General features: G+C 45.3%; 3 protein-coding genes across 5 annotated transcripts; 2 read left to right on the top strand and 1 right to left on the bottom strand.

Moving 5' to 3' along the window:
- Positions 1 to 1,842: 1,842 nt before the first annotated feature.
- Positions 1,843 to 8,372, bottom strand: LOC123170312 (kinesin-like protein KIN-10B). Of its 3 annotated transcripts, XM_044588159.1 has the most exons (22): positions 7,889 to 8,372; positions 7,573 to 7,768; positions 7,244 to 7,447; positions 6,776 to 7,031; positions 6,473 to 6,672; positions 5,673 to 5,947; positions 5,485 to 5,583; positions 5,287 to 5,388; positions 5,115 to 5,189; positions 4,910 to 5,011; positions 4,792 to 4,825; positions 4,651 to 4,695; positions 4,497 to 4,547; positions 4,272 to 4,370; positions 4,100 to 4,180; positions 3,921 to 3,999; positions 2,927 to 3,840; positions 2,784 to 2,830; positions 2,678 to 2,699; positions 2,532 to 2,600; positions 2,385 to 2,426; positions 1,843 to 2,191 (listed from the first exon to the last, which is right to left on the bottom strand). In XM_044588159.1, exons 1-22 carry the CDS (start codon positions 8,158 to 8,160, stop codon positions 2,153 to 2,155), a joined length of 3,303 nt encoding a protein of 1,100 aa, XP_044444094.1. In that variant the 5' UTR covers positions 8,161 to 8,372; the 3' UTR covers positions 1,843 to 2,152. The 3 variants fall into 3 exon arrangements, with proteins under 3 accessions (XP_044444094.1, XP_044444096.1, XP_044444095.1); XM_044588161.1 differs by lacking the exons at positions 4,910 to 5,011; positions 5,115 to 5,189; XM_044588160.1 differs by lacking the exons at positions 5,115 to 5,189; positions 5,287 to 5,388.
- A 151-nt stretch (positions 8,373 to 8,523) lies between these two features.
- On the top strand, positions 8,524 to 9,782 carry LOC123170314 (protein-lysine methyltransferase METTL21D). Its single transcript, XM_044588162.1, has 2 exons — positions 8,524 to 9,275; positions 9,371 to 9,782. The coding sequence occupies exons 1-2, from the start codon at positions 8,588 to 8,590 to the stop codon at positions 9,529 to 9,531; spliced, it is 849 nt and encodes a 282-aa protein (XP_044444097.1). The 5' UTR covers positions 8,524 to 8,587; the 3' UTR covers positions 9,532 to 9,782.
- A 2,110-nt stretch (positions 9,783 to 11,892) lies between these two features.
- On the top strand, positions 11,893 to 15,992 carry LOC123166622 (E3 ubiquitin-protein ligase RING1). The gene is made up of 2 exons (XM_044584427.1): positions 11,893 to 13,025; positions 15,267 to 15,992. The coding sequence occupies exon 1, from the start codon at positions 11,995 to 11,997 to the stop codon at positions 12,985 to 12,987; it is 993 nt and encodes a 330-aa protein (XP_044440362.1). The 5' UTR covers positions 11,893 to 11,994; the 3' UTR covers positions 12,988 to 13,025; positions 15,267 to 15,992.
- Positions 15,993 to 17,554: the final 1,562 nt, after the last annotated feature.

Genomic DNA, 17,554 nt, shown 5'->3' with positions numbered 1-17,554 from the left:
CAACCTCCTGGATCCACGTGGAGACTCCCTTTGCTCTCCCAGCAAGCGCCTCTTAATGGGTTTGATATCACTGCCTCTTTAAAAGTATACGTCAATTTTAAAATATTCATGACTTTTTATTTAAAAAAAGTGTTCATCGATTCACAAAATGTTCATGATTAAAAAGTAAAACGTTGTGTCTACAACAAAAGTATAGATGAATTCAAAAATGTTCGTCAATAAAAAATGTTTAGAATTTCAAAAGTTCTTCACAAATTTCAAGAAATATTTGCCTATGCAAAAATAAATAAACTTGTTGACGAGTTCCAAAAAACATGTACGCAGTTTCAAAAAATAGTCACTGACTTGTAAAAAGTTCATGAATTTAGAAAATGTTCGCAACTTCAAAAATATGGTGAACATTTTGGGAGTGCATCTCCTCACATATATATAGGGAGTGCAACTTAGAAAATTCCAAAAACAAATGTTCGCAACATGTACAAAAGACTAAATATATAGGGCATGCATCTCCTCACATATCTCACACACACACACACACTTGGTATTCGTGAATTGATTTTTTTTTTATGTTCATCGATTCAAAAAATGCACATGATACAAAAGTAAAAGTTTGTGTATACAAAAAATGTCCTTGAATTTATGAAAATATTCAAGAAAATGCTTGGGATTTAGAAAAATGTATTTCATAAATTTTTAAAAAATGTTCACTGATTCAAAAAATATTGATGAATTAAAAAATGTTCATCACAAACAAAATGTTTCTAAATTTCAAAATGTATTCACGAATTAAACAAAATTGTTCGCCTATGCAAAAAAAACTTGTTGATGAGTTCCAAAAAACATGTACGTCATTTCAAAAAGTATTCGCGAATTTGTAAAAATTTGATGAATTAAGAAAAATTTCGCAACTTCAAAAATATGGTGAACATTTTTCCAATTCGATAATAATTTTTAAAGTCGTAAAATGTTCAGCCGAAATTTTAAAAATGTTGACCGATTTGAAAAAAATCATGAATTGAAAAATATTCGAAATTTCAAATTTTCTGTATGCAGTGGGCTCGGGGGGGTATGCACCAGGTTGCGTGCGTCAAATAGGAGTCTGCCAAAAAAAATGAACACGTACAAAAAACCAAAACACACAGAAGAGAGCTGGGCTGTAGCTATAAAACAAAAGAAAGAGGCCCGTACAGCCCAAAAAAAACTGTGAATACCTAATTATATTTCCTTTCACTAAAAAAAAACCTAAATAGATTTCTTATACTCCCTCCGTTCCTAAATATTTGTCTTTCTAGAGGTTTTAAATGGTGATTACATACGAAACAAAATGAGTGAATTTACACTCTAAAATGTGTCTATATACATCCGTATGTGGTGACCATTTGAAATCTTTAGAAAGACAAATATTTAGGAACGGAGGGAGTATAAAGGACTACATGTATAGGGTGCGCATGTCCTCATATATCGCGCGCACACACTTGGTCCGGTGGCTAGCGCGCGCTTCCCCGGCCCACGTGTGGCGGGTTCGTACTACCCGGCCGTGCGCATTTTTTTCTTTTATTTCTCAATATCCCACTGACATATGGGTCCAACCTGACGAGCGGGCAAGTCTGACATGGCATACGGCGGAATACACGGTACGAAAAAGTTGTGACAGTGAGAATGCAATTTTGCCTAAGAAAAGGAAAGATAATAATGGTCGAGTGCTCCGAGACATAGCAGCCCAGAGGAGGGACGAAACAGAGCATCAAAAACAGAGGAGGAGGAGCTTCTAAGTTCCCCTCTACTCTTACCATTTTGTGATTGATGAATCTGTCTAATCTCGAGTCGAGTGCAAAGGCTCCATGAAATTGAAATGTAAGTACTTGCCACCAACACTCGCAAGAAATATACTAGTAGCCTTGTCTCTTGTGTTGCCTACTTACTGCATTCATTCATTCATTCATGAACCTCTCCGCAAAATGCAGATGCAGATGATTCAGAGACCAAACCACCAAAAACACACAAGTTACAATGCACTACTACTCTTGTCTTGTCTTGTCTTTTGTCTGTCTTTCTCAACAACCAACAACCAACCGTTGCACTACTACTCTCAATAAATCCCTCACTGTGCACAAAGAAATTAGCTCCACTCCATTGATCATCAGCAAGGGGATTAGGGGCTGTTGATGATCCCCGCCATCATCTTTTTTATCTGCCCAAACACACCAACAACACCTCATTGTTATTATCATCTCTATTATTACCAATGACCACAAACACACACATCTATTCTAAGAAACAAAATACATGCATATCTACAGTAAGTATAGTATTTGTGATGAAACACTAGTAAGTATAAACCAACCAATAAAGTAAAGTGTAGGGTTACTCGGTCAGTTCAGTACCTCCGTCTTATTCATTCCAATAACATCCCTCAGATCATCTATCTGCAAAACCATGCAACAAGGACGACGCACAGCGTAAGTCATCATTAACTTGCCTACTCGTTTCTTCTTACTACTTGTGCCTAAACTTTCTATGTATCGACCTACCCCTTTAAACAGCTCCGGTGAATTCTCACGAAGCTCGATGATGTAATTCGCTCTCTTCTCTCCGATGCCCTGGAAACTCACACCAGGTTAGGTTAGTGAAAACTAAACTAAAAACTGAGAGGTAACAATCCAAACCGAGAGCAAACCTTCAAGCTCTTCAATTGCTCCCTGCAATGGACATACAAAACATGCATTAGATAAGCAGGCACAGTTCCCAATAACTGATTTGTTATTAGTTAGGATTGTACTCACTTGTTAGCGCTGTTGAGAAAACTCAAGCACTCCTGGACTATGGATTTCTGCGGTAACACAAAAAGCAAGTGTTCATCAAGAAGGTCAATAATGTAGACGAGATATGTTAAGGATGTGAAAAAAGCAAGGTGTGAGCTTGTAACCTTTATCCCGGTGCTACGAGTCTTGAAAGAACTAGTCGGATAATCTGCTGCTTGCTCAAACTTGAGGTGTATCGCAGGAGTCTTTGGATCTGCTGCTTGCTCAACCTTGAGGTGCATCGCAGGAGTCTTTGGTTCAGGTGCATCTATGCTGGTCCCACCCTGGACAGATTCGATGCCCACTTCTTGTGTTGTTTTAACAGCCACTTCCTGTGTTGTTTCAGTGGCAACTTCTTGTGTCATCTCAACAGCCACTTCTTGTGCCGTCTCAACAGCCACTTCTTGTGTTGTTTGAACAGCCACTTCTTGTGTCGTCTCAGCAGCCACTTCTTGTGCCGTTTCAGTGGCAACTTCCTGTGTTGTTTGAACAGCCACTTCTTGTGCCGTCTCAGCAGCCACTTCTTGTGCCGTCTCAGCAGCCACTTCTTGTGTTGTTTCAACGGCCACTTCTTGTGTTGTTTCAACGGCCACTTCTTGTGTCGTTCCAGTGGCAACTTCTCGTGTCATTTCAACAGCAACTTCTTGTGCTGTTTCAACAGCAACTTCTTGTGTCGCTCCAGTGGCAACTTCTTGTGTCGTCTCCATGCCCACTTCTTGTGTCGTCTCCATGCCCACTTCTTGTGTCGTCTCCATGCCCTCTTCTTGTGTCGTTTCAACAGCAGCAACTTCTTGTGTCGTCTCCATGCCCTCTTCTTGTGTCGTTTCCATGGCCACCACTTCTTGTGTCTTCTCCATGGCCACCTTTTGTGTCTTCTCCATGCCCTCTTCTTGTGTCTTCTCCATGGCTACCTTTTGTGCCATTACGCTCAATGGACGAGCATTAAGAAGCTTCAGTGAGTTTGATATCTCTCTCAGCTTGTCGCTGATCTTTGGAGTGTTCATATGAGTTTTGACTGGAGTCTTCTCGACAAAGGCACCTGCGAATGACGATTGATTGTCAACTAGGTGTACACCGAAAGATTTGCCAAGAAAATAATACCAAGAGTTGTGTTTATACCAGGAAGGTTTGAAGAGCAGGTTTCGCCCGAGTCAATGGTACACGAACTCGCTGCATCCAGACTTGATGATGAATGGTCCTGAATAAAGAGACAAAGATGATGTTTTTTCATGATAGACAGAACTACTAAAACAAACAAAAAAACAGATGATCTCGTTCTTCTGCACAGGGCTATGTACCTCTTCCTCCATACCACTTGAGACCACCTTCTGTATTTCAGATGATACAGTATCCAGAGCATCGCTTGTTTTATCAAATCCCTGCGTATTGCATCCAACATATGGCAACCATTACTAACACAGTTCTCAATCTACCTAGTGACACTATACTACCCGAAAGAAACCAACGTACCTCATCTGTAGATGGGGCGTCGATTGCCATACCACTTGAGACCACCTTCTGTACTTCAGACGGCACAGTATCTAAAGCATCGCTTGTTTTGTCAAATCCCTGCATATTGTGTCCAGCATATGGCAATCATTATTAGCAAGGTTATCATCTACCTACTGAAACTATACTACCGGAAAGAAACCGATGTGCCTAGTGACAATATATTATGAAAAGAAACAAATGTACCTCATCTACTGATGGAGCATCGATTTCCATGCCTTGTGACGATTGTATCTCCTGTAGAATGATGCAGCGGAAACAATTTCAATTAAGTAACTGATAACCAAACAAAGTAACTGAAAGCCAAACAATCATGCACAAGTGCAATCCATGTACTAACCTCGACTTCTGCTACTGTTGCTGGCGCAATGACTGCTGCTTCTTCCTAAAAATTTCATAGATTGGAATTGGTTAGTTAGAAACATTAGAATAGCAACTTCAACACCTGCATACTACTCTGCTTTTGCAACAAGTTATTTACCTTTGCTGAATTGGTGCTTGGGCATAACAAGGCACTGTACATGTACAGAAGACACAAGTTATTTATGAAAGGAAAAATTGGACAAGAAGTTTCCTGGAGTTGATGAATGGTGTGGTACCTTCCACTCGTTGTAGTAGGTTTAGCATCCCTTTGCTTCGTTTTGATAGAAGCAGAAAGCGAGCTTTCAGTTTTCTTTGCTGAGCGCATCATTACTTGAGACCTTTTATACAGAATAAATAAAAACACACGATTTTAGTCAGGTGCCAAGCTCAAATCCATCACCAGCCTTTTATACAGGATTTATTAATGAACGGTGTTAGTACCTTCCACTCATTGCGGGTTTGGCATCCTTTTGCTTCATCTTGGTTGGAGGAGAGACCGCGCTTTCAGGTTGAGACCTTGTAAGAAATCAAAAACAAAAGTCGGTCACCACGATGTTAGTCAAATTCCAAGCTCAAATCGTTCATCAGCCTTATGCAATGAATGGTGTGGTACCTTCCACTCGTTGTAGTAGGTTTAGCATCCTTTGGAGGCATTTTGATAGGAGTAGATAGCGAGCTTTCAAGGTTTTTTGCTGAATGCATGATCGGTTGAGGCCTTGTAAGAAATTAAAAGCAAACATTATCAACACAATATAAATCAATTGCAAAGCTCAAATCCTCTAGCAGCCTTCTGAAATGAATTGTGTGGTACCTTCCACTCATTGTGGGTGTAGCAGCCTTTTGGGTAATTTTGATAGGAGTTGGGAGCGAGTTTTCCGATTTTTTTGCTGGATGCATGGTTGGTTGAGACCTTATAAGAAATCAAAAACAAAAGTTAGTAACCATGATGTTAGTCAAGTGCCACGCTCAAATCCATTCTCGGCCAGGTCAGAATGCTACCTCTTATTGGCAATGGGAGTTCGAGCTGCTTTTACTGCGCTCATATTCCACTGGGGCCGATCCTGCTTCTCTACCACGGGATTCGGTTGGTGTGTAGAAGAAAGAATCGGCCTTGAGGAGCTTTTAGCAACCGCAGACAAGTTGACATCTGCCCTTTTGAAACTTGTAACACTCGCGGATCTGCGGCATTGTTCGTTAGCCACTTGAGTGGCCACTTGACTCGAGCGAGCGGCCAGGCTGAGAGTAGAAACCGCATCTTGGCAGGAAACTTCTTCCTGCATCAACCATGAAGTGATAAACGAAGTTTGAAATTGAATAATCATAATTGAAACGTATTAATATTAATTCCAGCAGGTAGGTAAGCTAGTAATAAAGCATAGAAGAGTACACAAATAGCAAACAGTCACAAGTAATGGTAGCCTAATATATTTTGGACCACATGTTCTCTTTACTTACTAGCACCTAAGAATTTATCAGATCTGAATGTACTGTCCAAGAAGGTACTGTTATATAAATAAATTAAAATTATGATGCCCTGCTTTATTTTTCTAGCAACTTGAATATTTTTCTAGCAAGAACACTTTGCCATACATACATAAGGAGTAATAAAGTTCAGTTAACCTCTTCATCTAACTCGTGTCGGCTTCTGGGAGTGCTTACAAAGAGCAAGAACTTGCATTCCAGTAACAGGCTGACATACATACAGATTTACAATATGCAAACACTATTTATCTTCTTTCGTGCCCCTTGCAATGAACAAAACAACACCACACGAGATGAAGATGGTGAGTATAGCTTACCAAGCAGGCGATCACCACAGCCCCGCTCGTCTTGCACAAAGAGTCCTGCAGAATGCGAGTAACTTTGCTCTGCCTGTAGGGCACGAAGCTCTGGTTGCTGTTGAGTGCTTGCACGACATTCATCAAGGTGTACATGGACTTGTTGCCGCTCGACAGAGCGGCCGCTGCACCGCCGGTCTTCTGCTTGGGGTCCACATAGTCTGACAACAAGAAGCAAACATAATAAGGCAGATGCCACATAGTAATAGCGTCAGCGAACCAGTGCTCTGCTCGATGAGGTGCACGAAGGAGAGGAGCACAAACCTGTGAGGCTGAGAAAGTTGATCTTGGCCACAGCACGCTCTTTGCCGTCCTGGTCGGAGCTAGATATGTGAATGATGAGGCCTTGGTGCCCTCTGGTCTGTAGCTGGGTGGAGGAAGCTTTAGCAGGCTGCGGCTGGGTAGAAAAGGGTTTAGTGGGTTGCTGCTGGGTAGAGGAAGCTTTGGTGGGCAGCTGCTTGTCCTGGTTCTCATCGAAACAGCCCAGCCGCGCGAAATCCTCGATGGACTTGACATGAACCTGCAAAGGAAAAACAATTGTAATTGAAATCGCCACTCAGCTTGATGGTTAAGTTGGGTGGGATGTAAAAACAATTGTATGAGTGTTAGTGCCAAACATCCGTAAAGCAATTCTTCTTCTAATTGTATTTTTGTTGGTATTCTCTGTTTGAAACAATTTATTAAAAAGAGGCTGCATTGCATTGCATTGTGAGAGCAGAGGACTAGTAGTACCTTGGAGAGGCCCTTGAGATGGGTCTTGCCCTGGGCATCCTCCAGCACCAGGACCTCCTGCTCCTTGGGCTCCAGCAGATCCAAGACGTGGGTGTCCTGCACCACCTGGTACGACGACACCCTGACGGCGGCGCCGATGGACGCCGCGAACCCGAGGATCTCCTCCATGGCGATGGTGACCAGGCCCGGCTGCTCCTGCGACCCCTGAGACAGACAGACAGACAGAGCAGGAACGATGCGGTCACTGAAATTCGAAATTACAGATGCATCTGACTGTTGCATATGGTCTCTCTGAAATGGCAAGGATGGTGGGCGTGTCGTGTGCGTACCTTGAAGAGGTGGTCTTTGGCGGCGGCGGCGCCGCAGGCCACGACGCATGCGTTGCCGGTGGTGGCGGTCTGGGTCTGCAGGTGGTTGGCGAGTATGGGCTGCAGCTCGTGGAGGAAGACTTGGTGGTTGGTCTCGTCCTGCAGGTAGCACCAGTCGAGCCTGTGCTCCTCCTTGCGCTGCCCGGCGGCGGGCCTCCTGCAAGCACGCGCGAGGATGGGAGGGGGAAAAAGTTGAGTTCTTGGATCCATCTTTCTTTCAGTCGGGATGGTTGGGGAAGGAATTAATGGCAGAACGAAATGGGAACCGAGGAATTACCCTTGCGACGAAGATGACGGGGTTGGAGCTGCGGGTGCGGGTGCGGGTGCGGCGGCGGGGGTGAAGGAGAGGACGGCGCCGGCGCCGGGCCCGGAGGCGCGGGGGCGGCGGCCGCGCGAGGCGGCGACCTGGAAGAGCGAGGTCCCGGCGGCAGGAGCTGGCGCCGTCGTGGTGGCGGCAGAAGAAGGGGGGCAGATCCTGGCGACGACCCTGACGGCGCCGTCCCCTCCGGGCAGCGCCGGCGCCGCCGATGCCACCGCCTCCACCTCCATGGAAAGCAGATCTACGGCGCTCACCACCAGCTGCCGCCTCGCGAGCACCTTCGGGGAGAGAGCGCGGCAGATGGGGAGGTCGGGGTGGAATCAATGGCGAATCTTTCTTTGTAGAGAGAGAGAGAGAGAGAGAGAGAGCCGTTGCGGGGTGGAGAGAGAGACGGGGATGGATGGAGAATTCGAAATGGCAGGTGGAGATGGAGATGGGGAGCACATCCGTCCACAAGAAAGAGAGAGGATGGATGGACTATGGAGCGTCGCTACCCGGGCCGGGCCGGGCCTCCATCCCATCTCGGCCCGGCCCAACAGAACACAGGCCACAAGCCCACCACACACAGCGTGGTAGCACCCCACCACGCCACATTTCTCCTCCCTCTTTCCTCCCTTCCTCGGCCGCCGCCGCTGCCCGACGACCGACCGACCGGCGATGGATCCGGTGGAAGAGACGCCGGAGGTGGTGATGGGAGCGTACGGCGGCCCGGCGCGCCGTGTCGAGAGCGGAGCATCAGAGACGATGCTGCTGTGGGGCCTGGGCCAGCCGGCGTCGCACCGCCCCAACGCGTTCGCGCGGCAGGGCTTGCCGGCCTTCCCCATCGACGCGTGCGGCCGCCGCCTGACGCTCCACCAGCAGCCGTCCTCCTTCCGGGGCGCCTCGGGGGTCACGGGCGCCGTCGTCTGGGACAGCGCCGTCGTGCTCGCCAAGTTCCTCGAGCACGCGGCCGACGCAGGGCTGCTCTCCGTACGCGGGGCGCGCGCCGTGGACCTCGGCGCCGGGTGCGGGCTCGTGTCCGCCGTCGCCGCGCTGCTGGGCGCGCGGGTGGTGGCCACAGACCTGCCTGACCGCGTCCGGCTGCTGCGCAAGAACCTCGAGGAGAACGTCCCTGTCGGGGGTGGCGCGGGCGGGTCGGCGAGGGTGGCGGAGCTGGTGTGGGGCGAGGAGTACGAGCTGGACCCGGAGCTGCTGCTCTGGCTGGACCAAGAGGCAGAGCCGCCGGAGCTGGTGCTGGGGTCGGACGTGGTGTACAGCGAGGAGGCCGTGGGCGACCTGCTGGCCACGCTCTGCCGCCTCGCCGGGCCGCGCACCACGGTGCTGCTCGCCGGAGAGCTCCGCAACGGTGAGCGATCCTTCCAATCCCGTCCTTCTGATCCGATGATGGTGAATGCCTTGCTGCTGATTGCTGAATGAATGAATGAACAAATGAATTGGCAGACGTGGTGGTGGAGTGCTTCCTGGAGGCGGCCATGGGGGAGTTCGAGATCGGGTGCATCGAGCAGGAGCAGTGGCACCCCGACTTCCGCACCAACCGCGTCGCCATCTTCATCCTCATCAAGAAGAAGAAGAAGAAGAAGAAGAAGGTCTCATCGCCATAGCTGCTCAACCTGAAATGCTGAATGCGAATGGGCATCCACAAGTCTGTCTGTTGGCTGCAGCTCTCGGTTGTAAGTAGACAACAATGCCAATGCCAACACATTATATAGGAGTAGATACAATTTCCCCAAAAATATGTGGGAAATTCGGCTACCCTTGTCGAATCATGGACCGTGTGCTTCAAAAGTTGAATTCAGTACCCCTTTTTTTTTCTTTAATTTATGAGGATAACGACCCCTTGAAAGTTTTGACAGTATCTGGTTAGCAAAATATCACGTTAAACTGGTTGTCAATTTCACATACCATCTAACAACTTGAAATTGTCGACATACAAAGACCTCTCCCTCCTTACTCGTACAAACAACCAACTTTGCATTTGTCTACCAATTAACCCTAACGTTTTCTTTCTTCTCGTGGGTATTTGTTTGGTTTTTCAAAGGGTTTTTTACTGCCTTTTTTACTAATGACTGTCCTTCGAGAATGAACAAATCTTGTTTCCCTACCTGATGTGCGGGGCCAAACACTTGTGCAAGGAAACCAATCAATATTGTGGTCACTGAAGCAATTTGGAAAAATTGTCATTTGACGCACAAGAGAAGAAAACAGCTGTCTCATACTATCGGTCGTACCAACCACCGCCGACACCTCCCTCTTATCTATTCAAGCAGCTTTTGTGAAGGCGGAGGTGTGATCAGAGGAGAGAGGTCAATCAGAAAGGAGGCCATATCACCATCCAAAGAGGAGACTATTTCTAATATTGATTATTGAGATGTTTATTTGTGGTGAACGCATTGCCCAATTTAACGCCTCACGAAACATGATCCAAAGACCTCATATCCTCTAGCAAATTCATGACATTCAGGTGACAGGTGTTGGTATCTATGAGGATCAAAGATGATACGAGGATAATGAGAATCCACGACACTTAAAAGCGTTGGTCTGGTCTCACGACCTTAATTCTTGAAACTACCATTCATATGGCAACATCGATGGAGCATAATAAAGGAGAATGATCCCTGCATGGAGGAGTTCGACTACTCAAGGATGAACCGCCTACCCAACATATAACTGATGAAGTAGAATCACATAAAAAAAACGGTATTACCAATGCACTTTTCGTCCAACATATAACACAAGTTCGCATAGGAGGGGAGAGGGGTGGGTGGGTTTCTCATTGTCGTGCTAACTAGGCTAACGAGAAATCTTTTTTCGTCCTACAATTTTCTCCTCAATTGTTTGCACTTTTATTTTAAGCATGCCAATTAATTGAGTGAAAAGAAAATCTCTTTTTCAAATTCACAATCAATGGAAGAAAGAAAAATGTCTTGTTAGATGATGCAAGTGTGAGGAAACTTCTTGGCAATCGGTGGAGCATTCTCGATCCTTCAAGAGACGGCAGCATAGTCCATAAGGGCCCCACTGTCAGCCGCACACCCTACCCCACCAGCCTTCCATCCGAGTTGTCACCTTGTCCTACCCCTAGGTATAAATCACAAAAAATCGGCATAAAGAAAGAAAAGTCAAAACACAAACGAAAAACCATTGCTTCCGTTACAAATTCCAAAATACCTTCCACAAAATTAAATCGTTTGGGATGTATCTATATGCACCTATAAAATTCCTTCGAACAAAGAGGCCTTGCTTTTTTTTCTTACTTTCTTTGCACGCCTTGATGTGACTACGAGGCCTCCACCCACGGAAGCTTATGCAATCCAAGATGACGCATTCTTAGATCGTGAGATCACCTCAGTCGTGTTTGTGGTCAAGAGCGATACCCCATGAGGTGGTCAATATTTAGACTTGTGTAAAGTGAATTCGTATCGGGAATGTTGAAGAGATGAAAGAATGAAGAGGAGTGTTACTAGTTTTCATATTTGGTACAAATAGGACGGGAGGTCGATGAAAGTTCTCACCGGTGTCCTAAAGAAGGCTAGTGAGACTAGGAGAAGGTGCCTTTGGAGCATTTCCATCACAGACTCTCACTTTTGGTACACTTCCCTATAGCCTACGAATTGGGTATGACCCGGTTGTATATAATGTTGTTGTTGGGGATGAATGAAGGTCTCGAGTCGGAACATAATTTCTCTGATGGTGAGATATACTAGTTTTTAGCAGATAAATAAATAAATGAAAATCCATTATCCCCTTTTATTAAAGAAGAAGAAGAAGAAGAAGAACAAGAAGAAGAAGAAAGTGTTGTTGGTTGATGCAAGGGTGAGGAAACTGCCTTGCCTTTGCCTAGGAGAGGAGCATCCATTCTTGATCCCTCGAGAGACGGCAAACGAGTCCACGCGGGCCCCACTGTCAGCCGCACACCTTCCTTCCCTACCTCTTACCTAGTAGGTATATATAAAAAAGAAAGAAAATCGAAATCGAAAACCCCAACCCAAATCAATCGCTTCCGTTACGAATTCCCCCAAATCCATCCCCTCCCCACCCCCGTCGGATCCATCGCCGCCGCCGCCATGTCGTCGTCGCAGCCGCAGCAGCGCTACTACTGCCACCAGTGCGACCGCGCCGTCGCCATCGCCGCCCCCGCCTCCCGCGACGACGAGGTCTTCTGCCCGCTCTGCGCCGGGGGGTTCGTCGAGGAGCTCCTCGACGACGAGGACCCCCCTCACCACATGCCGCCGCAGTCCCCCTTCTTCCCCCTCGCCAGCTTCCTCGACCTCCGCAACCCCAGCGACCTCGCCGGGGTCCTCGGCCCGCCATCCCCCTCCGCGCCCCGCGCCGCCTCCTCCGCCGCCAACCCAAACAACCAGTTCGACGTCACCGACTTCCTCCACGGCCACCTCGGCGGCCTCCTCTCGGGCGGCGCCACCATCCAGATCGTCCTCGAGGGCTCCTCCTTCCCCGCCGGCTTCGCCTCCTTCCAAGGGGGCCCCGTCCCCGGCGGGGTCAGCCTCGGCGACTACTTCATGGGATCCGGCCTCGAGCAGCTCATCCAGCAGCTCGCCGAGAACGACCCCAGCCGCTACGGCACCCCGCCCGCCGCCAAGGCCGCCGTCGCCGCCCTCCCCGACGTCGCCGTCTCTGCCGACATGATGGCCGCCGACGGGGGCGCCCAGTGCGCCGTCTGTATGGACGACTTCCTCCTCGGCGCCGCCGCCAAGCAGCTCCCCTGCAACCACGTCTTCCACAAGGACTGCATCCTGCCGTGGCTCGACCTCCACAGCTCCTGCCCTGTCTGCCGCCACGAGCTGCCCACCGATGACCCTGACTATGAGAACCACCAGCGCCAGGCCGCTGCCCCTGCTGCTGCGGCGGCGCCTGCGTCCCCTGGCGGTGGCCCTTCGCCTAGGGTCATGGAGAGGAGGTTCAGGATCTCCCTGCCGTGGCCTCTCAGGGCTGCTTTTGGCGCGCAGCAGGCAGAGAGCAGTGACCAGGACGCTGCTGGCTCTGGTGACTACAACAACGATCCGAATGCGAGCGGTCGCTCGTATGATGATCTCGACTGAAGCGCCTGCAAGGAAGAGGGGAACAGGGGGATAAGGAGGTATAACCTTTGGCCTCGCACTTGTTACCGCTTTTACATATTTATTTCATTATAACGGTTGCCTGCGTGAGTCGATTGCAACAGCACGTTCCACCAGGTTGACATAGAACATATGTTGTATGGCTTTCCATTATTACCAACTACTCCAATATCTTGATTTAGGTTTTAGTATTTACTTCCATCTATCTTGCAATGCAATGATGAGCCATGCTAGTTGCACAGTAGAAAAACTTTCTGTTAATTAAGTCCTCAGTCTGCAGTTGATGTTTTGGTCTATTTGTATGGGTTGGCCAATGCCACGTGCAACGTAGCTAGTTGTATGGTTAATCTTTTCTACGAGACATGCTAGTTGGACCATAGGAAAATGCTCTATTAATTAAGCATTCAGCCTCCAGTTCAGGTTTTCATTTATTTGTGTGGGTTGGCCGATGCCACGTGTTTAAGTAAAACAGTAGAGAGTGGCAGTTTTAGTTCACCAGATATAACCTTTCACATCGCAATTGTTACCGCCTTTACATATTTTTCATTATTATTATGGTTACTTGTGTAAGATGATTACCACCACACGTGCCGCCAGGTAGAACGAAAACATACCTTGTACAGCTTTCTGTTATTACCAAATACTCTGTTTATTAAGCGCTCAGTCTCCAGTTTAGGTTTTCATTTATTTGTCTGGGTTGGCTGATGCCACGTGCAACACGGCTAGCTGCATGATTTAGTTTTTTGCACGAGCCTTGCTAGGTGGATTGTAGGAAAAATGTTCTATTAATTAAGTTTTCAGTCTCTAGTCCTGGCTTCCGTTTATTTGTCTGGGTTGCCTGATGCCACGTGTATAAGTAGAACGGCTAGAGAATGGCAGTTTTATTTCACCCCTGTACGGCTTTCCATTGTTACCCAATAGTTTAAATGGTCAATATCTCAGTTTAGATGTTAGTATTTACCTTATTTTATTATGATGAGCTGGACAGCGTTAAATGTCAACGCGGTGCTGACGGCGATTTTTTTTCTATGACCCATGCTAGTTTCACTGTTGGAAAATTCTTCTATTAAGCGTTCAGCCGGTACATAGTTGAGGTTTCATTTATTTGTCTGGCTTTGGCCAATGCACGTGTAAAAGTAAAACGGCTAGTTGTATGGTTATGTCATGTTTATTTATCTAGACTAGATGTTAGAGGAGTGAATAAGAGCAAAAGTTCAGTAGTGTAGATAAACCAGTACCAATTCATTTGCTGATGAAGATGTTTGAAATTTTTCCTCTTGTTGATTGTTTGGTCAAAGCTGTTCAGGTAGACAGAGCAGTATAGGCTTGTTGAAAATACAAGGGCTGGGCTTAAGGAGCACTGTAGCAGCTGTCAGTGGTTACACACTTACACTGCATCTAGGATAGTTGTACGGGATGCTATATATTTCCTAGTGTATTTGACTATTGTTTTAGTTTTGATTTAAAACAAGGAAAATATAAAGCGGTTTTATTTGGTCTTGCGGCGCGATAGTGTTTTCGCATCCTGGACACAAAGAAGTGTCATCTATGCGTTTAGTAGAAGTTGGATAATATCTGTTGTGGAATAAGAAGTCTAGGAGTTATTTGATGTGTTATAGTTGAATGATACTGTCTGGAGATGCATATATGTTGACTATTCCCAGTTTATAGTTTACACTTTGCGGTGTTGTGTCCTAGCTCGATTAATTTTCTTGTCAGTTTCTTTAGTCCGTTCCCTTACTAGGGCACGCTGTTTGGAATTTGTGATGGTGAAAGTCTAGCTTAGTATGTAAATCCTGTTATTTCTTTTTGGTAGGCACCCAAAGTAGGCAGGAATATGAATATGAAGTTGCAAACTTAACTAATTAGGCGTAAGGGCACTGTGAAAATTCTGTACAGCAATCATGCCCAGTGGTTTCACCTCCTCACAGGCCAACGTATTTTACATGTTGTGACGGAGGCCTTTTTTTTTAACACTGCACTTTGCCACCTGTTGTTTGTCTGGTGCACATTGCCCCTGCTATATTTGCATTCATTTTCCCTGCTGCTGCGATGGAGTCGTTTTAATGTGAGATGTAGTAGGCATGTAGCTCCCTAAGACAACCCTAGTGTGATTTACCATCTGTTGTTTGTTTATATATCGACGATGGCGTACATTGGGTTGCAATATTCATATTATATATGCGCGTTGCATCCCAAGCACTAGTATTTGGTAGCTGAAGTGAATCATCTGACGAATGGTTTGGTCTGGTGTGCATCAGGGGCAACGGACTGGCGGGAAAGAGAATCTGAATGCAAGGAAGAGAAGACAAGAAGAAGAAGAAGGAAGACTTATGTTGTTGTTGTTGATCTGAATTGAATTGGAAGCTTTTTTGGTGATGAAGAGTGGCGCCGTCCGTCTATTGATCTCCGTTGCCTCGTCTCCCCTCCCCTCCCCTCCCCTCTTTGCCTGTCATGGTTGTAGAAAGAGAAGAGAGAAAAAGAAAGTAGAGATGATATTCTTTGGTTGCCTGGTCTGGTCTGGTCTGGTTGGTGGGTTGACTTGACTGAATATACCTTCTTGTGGGAAGGAAGAAGCTCCCTCCTTCCTAACTTCCTTGTCTGTGTTATTAGTAGAATTGTGTGTCTGTGTCGTTGATCGATCTTCCTTTCTCTCTTGTGGGATGGGAAGAAAGAAAGAAAGAAGAAAGGGAACCCTAGCGATCCTCCTATATAGACATACATAATGTGTTATAGTATGTTTAAATGGATGGATGGTGTCTGGAAATGATGATGATGATAGTATTTTGTTGGTTTGTTTTCCCTAGCGAGCGAGCTATCTAGGGATTGTGATGACCAGGTTAAGATGTGATGCACAAGAAGATGGATGGATGGATGGAGAAGAAGATGGTGCATCACTAGCAATTGTGCACCCAGGAATGGATGATGCATCGTTGTGAGTGTGCACGTTGGCGCTGAACAACATTAACATTTTGGATTCATTGATTGATTCAGGATAGGATTTTTTTGTAAGTAGTATTGTAATGACCTGACCCATTACAATACTAGTACTTGATTGCTCATCCATCAGAGAGAGGATTCCAAGAAACTCAGCACCTGCAACCTGCTTAATCTTCGTGCTTAACATCCTGCACCTGTCAAGTCTAGCTAGCTTATTACTTTTCCCCTTTAAAAAGGTAGGGTAGCTTATAGTACTTTTGTTTTAGGGATGATAGCTTATATATTACTACTTAACAAAACCATGATTAACGAACTTAACAAATACGTCCATCTTAGAAAGCATAAAAAATAATCCTTAGATTGCAATCAAAGAACAAATAATCCCAATAAGCACATGTAGTTTCAGCGGCCCTTCTTGCCCCTGTATCCACATGTATCCCAGTAACCGTTGTGTATTAAGAAAATGGTTATCATTTATTCAATAATTTCCTGTCATGTACCAAAAATTGCTCCAAGTGTATCTAAAAACTACCATTGCGTATTTTTATAAAAATTGCATCAACACTTTGAGATACATGCGACAATTTTTTAATAGCTTTCAAATATATGATGAAAAAATTTCAATGCATGATGATTTGTTTTAAATAGTTTACGAACATTTTCTATTTTTCAAAATACAGAATGTACATTTTTGCAACACGCATGAACCTTTTTTAAAATAAAAGATGAATAACTACTTTCAAATACATCAAAAACAATTTTTACTTGCAAGTCATTGTTTATTGAGGTAGTAAAATATTTTTTAATGAATATATTCTTTAGGACAATTATAAAATTAAAGAAAAACAAAAGCCAAAAATCTAAAACTTGAAGGGACATTTGAGCAACGTGAGGGACGCATTTATGGGCCGACAGGCGATCCGGCCGCTCCACTCGGACGTCCCCGCGCGGTTTGCGCAGGCCCATTGCGGGTCGGGCGCCCCATTTTGTTTTTTGTTATTTCTGTTTCTATTTTATTTTTGCTTTTTAGTTTTTTAGGAATTCAAAAGAATTCCTAATTTCAAAATTGTTCATAAATTCTGAGAAGTGTTTGTTGATCCAAAAAATGTTCACCGATTCAAAATTGGTTGTGAATTCAAAACAAAATCATGGATTTCAAAATATGTTTGGCGATTCGAAAAAAATGATCATGAATTCAAAAAATGGTCATGAATTTCGAAAATTGTTTGTCGATTCAAAAAAAAACAAATGTTCGTGAATTTTGCAAAATGTTACTCGCTCCGATCCTAATTATTTCACGCAACCTCTATACAACATTGTCTAGAGGCTGCATCAATTAATTTGGATTGGAGGGAGTAGGGAATTCAAACTATGTTTGTGAATTCCAAAAATATGTTCCTAGATTTCATAAAATTTCATCAATTCAAAAACAATTAACAGATCTAAAAACAATGTTCGCAAATTTAAAAAAAATACTCCCAAATTTCAAAAAATGTTTACCAATTAAAGAAAATGTCCACAAATTCAAAAAAACAACCGTGAATTCAAAATATCTTCGAGAATTTCAAAACCGTTTTCCAAACTCCAAAAAAGATTCTCGGATTTCATA

Source organism: Triticum aestivum, chromosome 7D, assembly GCF_018294505.1.
Source record: "Triticum aestivum cultivar Chinese Spring chromosome 7D, IWGSC CS RefSeq v2.1, whole genome shotgun sequence".
Classification (NCBI taxonomy): Eukaryota; Viridiplantae; Streptophyta; class Magnoliopsida; order Poales; family Poaceae; genus Triticum; species Triticum aestivum.
This window is presented reverse-complemented; position numbering and strand designations above follow the sequence as displayed.